Source organism: Chanos chanos, chromosome 9 (genome assembly GCF_902362185.1).
Source record: "Chanos chanos chromosome 9, fChaCha1.1, whole genome shotgun sequence".
Lineage (NCBI taxonomy): Eukaryota > Metazoa > Chordata > Actinopteri > Gonorynchiformes > Chanidae > Chanos > Chanos chanos.
Window position 1 is genome coordinate 11,693,457 of NC_044503.1, and position 10,343 is coordinate 11,703,799.

The 10,343-nt window shown below is 43.9% G+C and overlaps 1 protein-coding gene across 1 annotated transcript in view; it reads right to left on the reverse strand.

Moving 5' to 3' along the window:
• The window catches only part of nol4la (nucleolar protein 4-like a), a 32,102-nt gene extending 23,515 nt beyond the window's left edge, over nt 1-8,587 (reverse strand). The window contains exon 1 of the mRNA XM_030784166.1: nt 8,246-8,587. Coding sequence (XP_030640026.1) covers nt 8,246-8,587 — 342 coding nt within the window. The remainder of the gene's footprint in view (nt 1-8,245) is intronic.
• Between the last annotated feature and the right edge of the window lie 1,756 nt (nt 8,588-10,343).

The window sequence follows — 10,343 nt, forward strand, 5'->3', positions numbered from 1 at the left end:
ATGACCAATAGCACTAGTTGTGACTAACAGGAGCGACAGTAGATGTGAGAGTAAAGGTGTGAACCGTAACAGAGTTAGTAGTGGAAAAATGAACAGGAGTGTGAACAGTGAATAGTGGAGGGGAATGAATCTTGGATCGGCATTGGTTGTAATATTGCGGCTAACGCTAATAGCTGGCTGTGAGATGTTTGTCAGGTCACATGACCCCTGTGTCACGGTGTAATTACAGGAGGACAGACAGACAGAGAGACAGGCTGATCCAGGCCGTTAATGAGAGGCTCTGGCGGCTAATTATCTGGCAGGGTTGGCAGCTGGACCTGAGAGAGTGGCATGGGGGGGGGGGGGGGGGGGGTTGGTAGAGTGGAGCAGGAGAGGGGAGGGATGAGAGGGGGACAGAGGCTGGAGTGAGACTCTCTTTTGTCCCACTGCAGCATCCTCCCAGAATAGAGATGGAAGAGGCTTTTATTCTCACATAGCACCCCCCCAACCCCACCCCAACCTTCCGCCAGTTCATCCCAACACTCACCAGCCCTGTATGTGTGCGGAGATTGGGTGTCTGCGTGCTATGTGTGTAGTGAGAGCTATGAGTGTGTGTGTGTGTGTGTGTGTGTGTGTGTGTGTATCTGGAGCAGAGCTCTGACTCTCTCTCCCACACATGGGGGGAGGCCCCAGAGCCAGTTAAAAATGGTGTTAATTTCTCCTCCTATGGGAGAAAAGAACTGTCTCTCCATGGCAACAGAGAGGGTGCTGTGGGGAGGGAAAACAGAGCAGCAGGATCAGCGACCCTCTCTCAGCATGGACAGGCGCGCGCGCACACACACACAGACACACACAGACACACACACACACACACACACACACACACACACACACACAAACATACACACACACACACACACACACGCATCCCAAAATGAGCACACACACACACATCACACATACAACCATTTACACACATGCGCAAATACACATATGAATTGACAATCTAGTTGCACGAATAGAAAAATTCTCGCGAAACAAAAACCCCATATCAATCCACAATGCATAAATTGGCCACACACACACACGGGAACACATGTGCACACAATATATTGTTCACTGGTCTCTCTCAGTACACATAGATTGACACATTTCTCTAGTCTACAGTTAACAAGTGCGTTACCATTCACAGTCTATGGGACAAAAGTCCCGAATCAGGGAGAACAAAGCAGAATGAATAAAAGAGATAAGACACCACTTTTTTCCCCCACCCACCACCGGATCTCCCTCCATAAATCCAGCAGCATTCTTAAGGAGAAGGCCTCTCACTTCCAACACAGAAGAGTGGTGTGATTCCGTTAAGCTATGTGTGTGTGTGTATATTTGTGTGTGTGTGCGTGCACGTGCAAGTGTGTATGTGTGTGTACATGTACATGTGTGAGTGCATTTGTATATCCCGACATGCACGTGCCTAAGATAATGAATTCAAGTGGTCCACATTTAAGAAAAAAAAAGGTGGATTTTTTAAATAGGTATATTTTTATCATTTAATACAACACTGTTTTGATGATTGCTTACTTGCCTTTATTTAAAGGTAGCATATCGTCATTCTGTTATGTGTTATGTGTTAACCACCTGTTTGGTTAACTGCGTAATCTACCACCATGCAAAGAGTTTTGACCATTATCAGCTCAGTCCTGTGCTGTGCTGTGCTTACAGCATACCTCGTAGAAGACCCAATAGGCTGTTTGTTTCATAGCCTACTATTGCAAATGTGCCATGCAAAACTGTTAGTATTCATGCAAATGGCTGGTGACTGAAAGGGCCACTATTGTAAACGCAGTGCGTTTTTTTTTCTCATATGGGAAGCATTTGTCAGAAGGTCCTGCTTTGCCTTAGTTTTTTTCTGGAACCATCTATGTGAAGCCACGCTGTATGAGATAATTAACCTGTAATCGTAATGTCATCCCTCGTTCGTTTGGGTTTTCGGAGAGAGGCTAACGATGGAAAACAGAGTGACCGTCACCTCGTTGTCTACATCTCCGTCTGTGAGCCACACACCTCAGGGACCTCTCTCAACGCTCCTCCTGTGAGTGTGTGTGCTCTTCATTTGCGCCGCGATTATTCTGAGCCCAGAGACAATCAGAGACTTCTAGTGTGTTCTAGAGAGTTGTGGACGACAGAACCTGAACACTGGGGAACGGATGCTGGATCTGGGAGAGGTGAATCAGGGGTGGAGCTCAAGGTATTGATCCAAAGCCCCACTTTCTGGAGGCGAACATAATTTGCTCCACCTTTGACTGGAATATATTTCACATACTAAAGATTACTAGACTGAAAAATAATCCAATCTAAATGAGCTTGCAATTGGCAAGGGCGATTGGTACTATGCTAACAAAAACACCCCCCGACACCAACGCCAGAAAGACAGAGGAGGTTATTCCTGTTTCTGTTGGCATGGCAACGAGAAGCGATTCTTTTTCCACACCTAAAATCTTTCACTGTCTTTATTCAGAGCAGTTATGGGGCTAAAAAAAAAAAATCACACCTGCACTTTATTCTCTGTCATTCTTTCACAAGTATAGGTCAAAAATGAGGAATTGGAGAATGAGCTGCAGACAGAGAGAAAGAGAAAGCAAGAAAAGAGAGAGAGCGAGAGAGCGAGAGAGAGAGAGAGAGAGGGAATGAGTGAGTGTTAAGAACGATTGAGGGTATGACTGCAGCTTATACGTCACTCATTCCGCTGAGTTGGAGGCTCAGCGTTTGTGATGTAAAGAATATCTATTGTGGACATGAACAGCAGGTGCTGACGCTAGGTGTTGTCCGCATTAAAATCCACTGGAAGTATGTAACACTTGGTCACGGGGAAGGGGGGGGGGGGGGGGGGGGCGTTGGGGGACGGTTTGCGTAAGGCGAACGTAAACGTGCGGTGGTGACGCTTTCGTACGGCGTACGGGCGGGATGGAGCGCGAGACCGCAGTGACGGCACCGCCGTGCCTCTGCCTCGTCTTCCTCCCCACATTCTAATCAGGACATAATGAGAGATAAACGAGGTTGCACCCCCTCACTGGAGACTGCTGGGTGCTCAGCGCACTGAGCGAGCCTTCCTCGCAGTCTCCATATCATTGGCAGTCAGAAAGAGAAAGAGAGAGAGAGAGAGAGAGAGAGAGAGAGAGAGAGACAATGGACCACTGATGATAAGAAGAGAAAAAAGGGATGGTAGTTGAATAAAAGAAGGGGAGAGAGCGAGAGTGTGGTGGTGGTGTGGTGGGAGGGTTGGGAGGGGGGTGGGGGGTATGGGAGGACAGTTGATAAAGAGTGTGATGCCCTGTAGCTTGATCCATCACCACTTGTATTAAACACACTGAGGCCTTTTCACAAGGCCTCGGTCATAACAAATTCATATGTCATGAAATGATCTCAACCTGTTCTGTTGAAAGGAGCGCGTTCTGTAGGGATAGAATGAGACGAGACATCACTGGCTAGTTCTTCCTCCTGCACGTTCTGTACCCTTAACCACACGACAACTGCCCATGTGTGCCACCGCCCACATCCTCTAGCCCCAAGCAACCCCCCCCCCCCCTCCCCAGCTTTGTCAACTCTGCCCACCTCCCTGCTTTCTCTACTGAAACTTGGCACACCCAGGGAGCAGCTGCAGTAAAAGGGGCCTCTACTGTACACACACTGGAGACCCAGCTGAAAGCATGCCACCAGAAAAGGGGGAGGAGACCATACACAGCACGGGGGGAGCAGAACCAAGGGAAGTGAGAGTATGGACTCAAGGGAAGGGTGGGTGGGAAGGTGGGTTGGGGGGGTGTGTGAACTCAGTCTTGTGTATTTATTTTCAATATGATATATGAGGCCATAGTAAAGATCAGAGAGAGAGAGAGAGTGAAAGAGAGAAAGAGAGAGTGTGTGTGAGTGAGAAAAGAAAGAGAGAGAGAGAGAGAGAGAGAGAGAGAGAGAGAGAGAGAGAGAGATTGGTATAGTGATAAGACTTGGACCGTTATGATGATTACTGATACCCTATCTGACACTCGGCAGGAATTGCTGTGTGTGTCACTCTTAGGGCAGAAGGGGGAACTAAGCAGCACAGTAACATACACCACACACACACACACACACACACCAGCATATACACCTAAAACATACACACATAAAAACACACACATACACATAAAGAAATTTCACACATACACATATGGCACACACAGACAGACATTGTCATTTAGGCTGCGTTATACACACAGAAGATTCTTTCGAAGCAATTAAAAATAAATGTTTAAATGTTCAAAATATTCAAAATATTGGACACCAAAGACATACAATCTCATGCAAACTGAAACATAGCACCTGAATCCTTTACAGTGCACCCTTGTTCTTCTGCATCATTCATCTGTACACCTGAATATACAAATTCACACAAACACATGTGAGAACATTCTTACACTTTAAACAGAGTGTGCGGGTACCGCTGTTTAAAACACTCTACACCATACTTACTACATTCCACACGCAGAGAATCACACACAAACCTCTGACACAAACCTCTTCACTTTCTCCTCGTCCGGTTAACTTTTTTTCATCTAGTTTTCACGCAATATTCACTCTATTTGCCTTTCTCTTGTGTTTGTTGTCTAATTTAGCCCTGTACAGGAGACGGTTGGGGGGGAGGGACTCCCGCTGCTTTGAATCATTAGTGGGACAAATACAGTGTGTACATCCTCTTTATACAAAGATGTCTTGTACTTCCTCTACAGTAATCTAATTATTGGACAAATAGTACTCTAATTAATGGCACATTGATTGGGGAAATGCGTTTACACAACATAAAATTGAGTATTTGAATATGTGACATGACTGACAGTTTCGTGCCAATTTTTTTTATTTTTTTTTTTGTCCTATCACAAATAGAGTGTCTAGAGCAATAGCATTTGTAACCAAGGTTTACAACAGGAAGTCTTTCTGGCGACATGGGTCATGACTGTCCGATTTGAGAAACTTGAGTCATTGCCTGATTGACAACAGCTTTTTTCATTGGGCCATAGCTTATGCATCAAACCTGACACAATATCTGGGGTGTTATGTAGCTCCCTGAGGCCTAAGGGGAGGCAAAATGATTGATGAAGTGTAAAATAAATTGGGGCATTAAGGAGGTCTCAATGGCTGTTAAATAATGATAGTGAATTGCAGTGCGGTACATAGCAATCAGCCTAGCTCTGATAGCATTTGGCCCAGATAGGTGCAACAATAACCATCAGAGAGAGAGAGAGAGAGAGAGAGAGAGAGAGAGAGAGAGAGAGAGAGAGAGAGAGAGAGTGTGAGAGATCCTTTTGAAGAACAGAAGACAGAAAGTAGCAATAACCAAGACTCACTTCATCATTTTTGGTATGACACAAAACTTTTCTCACAAATTTGTGTAAATCTTAGGTCATACTATAGCTGTACCTTTGCTCTTCTCTGAGTAATCAGGTCCGCACCTACTATTAATGAGGTACGACGGTGCTTAAAAGTTTAAGGTTGGTAGAGATTATACAGTCATTGAGCAAATATAAAAACATATTTGTGAACAATATTGTGTTGTCTCAACATTTGTCTCTGTTTATCGTTTGCTGCCCATAAGAGGCAAAGTGGAATAAGTGGTTGAAACTATGAGAAGAAAAACAGGAGGCTTGAATCTAGCTGTTCAGAGTCAAAACTATGAATACATACACAGGCCCACTCAAAACCACAGCTTTGAGTTTCAGTCTCTACAACAAACTCTGTGTACGCCGATAAGCAAAATCTCTATAACGCAACATTCAAAAAAGAAAGTAGAGATAAAACAGATTCACTAAAGAGCATGTACTTAAATTCATCACTTTATCGAAAGTCTCTCAGTCGCTGCAGCTGTCGCTTGTTTGATGACGGTCGGTAAAAAGGGGCTGTTAGGCCGTGTGGTTACAGAGCTTGAGAGATATGCTGTGCTTCAGGTGGATGCCGTGGGCAGGCGACACGTACTGTGGACCATTAAAACCACACATCTGCCTATAAGGTTAAACATGGCAGAAGGTGTTGCTATGTTCAAAGTTACGCCTCATTTATTCTTAACACACTCTTCTAAATTAAAGCACGTCGGGAGGTGGCTCTCTCAGGATCTGTCAAATGACTGCATGGTAATTATCTACTAACAAGGATTAATCTAAGCTAATGTTGCTTTGTTTTTAAATCAGTCTCACACAAAGATAGCAAATGACTTCCCGTGCCGTTCTTATAACTGTAACTTTTGTTACTTTTTAAACTGATTTTAATGACCCGAGGGTACCTGTTAATCCACTGTCTGAAGATTCAGAAGATACATTTGTATGCATGAGTTTTAGGAGCTGAGTCAATGCTCAAAAACAAATGATATTTTCAAATTGTTTTTTTTTTTTTTTTAGCATAAATAACAATAATAACCCCGAGAAAGAGAGAGAGATCTTTTTTTTTTTTTTTGCTTTATGAAAAAAAAAACAAAAAAAAATATAGCCTGCTCAACAAGTAGAACACCAAGAACTATTTTAATTCCAAATTTGTGTTGTTCAGTTCTTCAATGTGTCTTTCTTTCATTCTCTCTTTCTTTCTTTGAAGATGTGGCTAATTTCTGAGAGTACACGTATTGTCATGGGAAACCTGTGTCTGTTACTGGGACCCCCTGAAGACACTGTTTAAAATGGTGGCCGTCTCTGTGGCACTGGGTTGCTCTGGTGGGTTAAGCCCCCTGGTGTTTGATAGACACTGATTTCTGTGCATTTCTTCTGTCAACGGGAACGTGCACAGTGTTCATTCAAAACAGATGCATTTATAAAATATTTAATTACAGATCATCAGACATGATGTTTTTGAAAGGTCATGACACTGAGTTTACCAAGCTCCGGCTTTTGACGTTTGAAATATCCCATGAGACGCAAAGTTTAACCGGATTGTATCTCCTGTCCTTTCCAAATATGTGCCTTAACTTGCATCATTTCGGATAATTGCATTTCAGGTATCTTTGATGTGTCAAAGATTGAGTACCTTGCATGGTACTAATTCTACTACATTGTCTTCGTGCGTCACTGAGAGTAGAACAAGTTCGTTAACGCACAGCAAGGGACGGGGACAACATTTTGTGAACCATCCTGACAAATATGTTCTGGATTTTATTTTGAGATCTTAGTTTTGTGAATCCCGTAAAGCGAAGATTTGCTGCAATTATGGGATAGGTTCAAAAGGGAACGGTTCAGGAAATTTAGAGCACGAACAGGTAGGTTACCAGAGCAACGTGTGCCAACCGTCCGCTCCGCCCTCATCCTGCATAGGGAGGACAATGCAAAAGATGTTTCTGACAAAAAATATGGAGGCCACGGGTTTCGGGCAAAGTAGACAATTAACATCCAGTCACTTCTGTCGGTCTAATGATGAAATTACAGATAACAGTACAGGCTAAAATCAGAAACCAGGATATCGGACACCGGAGGGAGCGAACGTCGAGGCTCGATGTGCTAGCGGGGGAATAATGCGCGAGTCACAAGACGGTCGATGAGAATAGTTTGAGTATGTTCAACCTAATTTTTGACTGGCACTGGAGGAATTTACTCTGCCAAGAAAATACCAAACATTAAAACCCAGTCAACATGTATTCCTCAAATCACCTCCGGACAGTCTCTTCGTGCGTTACGCCAAGCACCCCGGTATCCCCGAGAATTGGGCACACCACTCATCCGCGCGCTCCCGTCCGCAACCAATCGACCAGTAGCTATGTCATGATTCGATCGAAAAAATGTTAATGTAGTAAATAATTTCGTATTGAAGCCAACTTCATTTGACTAAGAAAATATGTTTCAGATTAATCTCACAGAACATGTAAAAAAAAATCCATGTACAGAGCGATTCAGTTGGCAGGACAATGTCATGCTCTTTCGTAAAGCGGTGTTTCTTGGGCAAGATACCATTACTACACAGCCGATATTGCTGCGAGGCACCGGCGTTGCTATGGCAGCTAGATCTCAGAGTAGGACTGTTCTGCTCGGCTGAAGCGAGATATGTGATGGTCTGTCAAACCTCGGTGAAACAGAGGTGAAATAGAGAAAACTTGTGGTTTCACACAGCACTAAGAGTTTAACATATCTATGAGGTTGAAATCAGCGTAGACCTGATGTTAAGCAAATGACTGATTGACAGTTTTGGTGTCATAATCAAACATAGAGACTGCTGAGTGTGCTCAAACTATACACATTGGTACCAACTGAAGGAAAAGACACTTTACCGTTGATTTGACAGGGACGTACAGGACGGGCTTCCCCGCTGCTCCCTTTTTGTTGTGCTCGCCCAAAATGTTAGTCCCGACCTGAAACCCTTTTGACTTCACCCAGAATTTGAATTTGGCATTGATGTGGCTGTTGTCAACATAGACACCATCCGACTCGTCGTTTTGCAAGAGGGTCTGCATGATTTTGTTGTATTTTCGCCGAGTGACAGTCTTTGTTTTACCCGAGTCCCCATAAGTCCGGAGACACCAGTCCTGAAATTCGCTGAACATCTCCGCCTCCAACACGACGGGACTTCGGCTCCTTTTTGTTACATCCGTGCATGGTTTTTTAGTAGCCATTGCTTTCCCTTTGTTAGCCGCGTTACTCTACTGGATATGAACAATAATTCTATATATAACGAGAGACTAAAATGACAGTGGACTCCCCCCTCCTCTCCCCGTCCCGCTATGAGGATGATTGCTTCGAGACTGTGCTGGCGTCCCCCTCTAAATAAGAAGACAAGAGCCGTCTGTGCCTGTCTCGGGCAGCTGCACACCTGTTTGCAGAGACGCTTTCGACTACTGTCCCAAACCGCAACGGCAAATGTCACTCGCTCACATCATCCGCTGAGGAACTGAAAGAGGGGCCGTCCTACGAAACGGGTATCTCCCACCTGTGCGTAAACGGTCTCCAGTCTGAGGATTAATAAAGAGGAAAAACCCACAGGGCGATTCAGCTGAGACAAACAACAAAGAAAAAGAACTGGGCTCTTGGGAAAAAATAATAACCAGTACTTTCTCTACACACTTCGTTTTTAAGCAAATGGCCAAAGATAGATTGCCGTTCTTTGTTGGGATAGCTGGTCTATCGGTAAACGCCCCAAACACTTAATGTGTCGTTAATTTTAAACGCAATATGTGTTCGGTTCTCATGTGCAAACCCCCTCCAGCATCGATCAATAGGCAGCACACCGTCACGCGCCACCTGGGATCGTCCCATTCTTTCCACCTGTTTGAATCGGACCGGCGTGTGCATGAATTCCCCTCAGAAACCACAAACGTGGAAAACTGACCCACAATCAGTTATTTTCTTTTCACTCTGAGACAAACCTCGTTTTATTTCAACCCCAGGAAATCCATAACTCACATTATGTTTCATTAAAAATAGGGGCACGCATGGCGAGGCGTTTTTAAGGAAGTAGTGCACGTCGTGCGTGGACAAAACGCTTACAAACCAGGCAAACAACGGCCCGTACTGCGACCAAAGACTTAGACACGAGGTCGGCAGATGATGCGGGTATTTTGTGCAAATTAACGAGACTGAAATAAGTTTTTTTCCCAGAGAAACCGCTGACAGTATGTAAATATGTTGCCGTTTTAGCACACAGTGAACTAAAAAAGGGAAACGCTGGAAGCCAAACCCATGTGATAGATTTAAGGAGGAGTAGAAGCTGGGTGCATAATTCTGAGCAAATTTGTTATCACTATCCCACTGATATCAAAATCCCACTGAATGATGATCAGTGTCAAACTGAAAAGGGATTATTATTTTTCCTTTTTTTTTTTAACCATTTCAAAGCCTACACTTTATGGTGGGTGTTAAAACGTATGTACTATTCTGTATATACATGTTTTCCTATAAACGACGGACCGAATGTTGGCCTTATAAGAGCAGAAAAACAGACATGAATCTGACCGTGGTACAAAACTTTTGTCTTCACACGGTGAAAACTCATAAAAAGGGCGCCTAATTATATTAGTCCATCCACACATGCGACGAGTCATTCTCCATCAGACTGTCGGTCATGAACGTGAATATTTTCGAAGCGCTGATAAAGTTATGTGCGAATTATGACTATGATTATGAAACTATGAACCAGAGTGTTATTTATGCAGTCTTACCTTTGTTGTGAGGTTCAGTTTGTATACACCACCTAAGTCTCACAGGACATTTTCTGTGTGACAACTGTGTTGGATGTTTTGTTGTTCTGTACCATTTCGACGCCCCATTAGAATTTCATTTTTTCCTTCATTCGTTTTTTTTTCTGTGCTTTTCGTGTACTTTGTGGCCAATGATATCATACATGACTCACAGTTTCAATATAACGCATTTCAG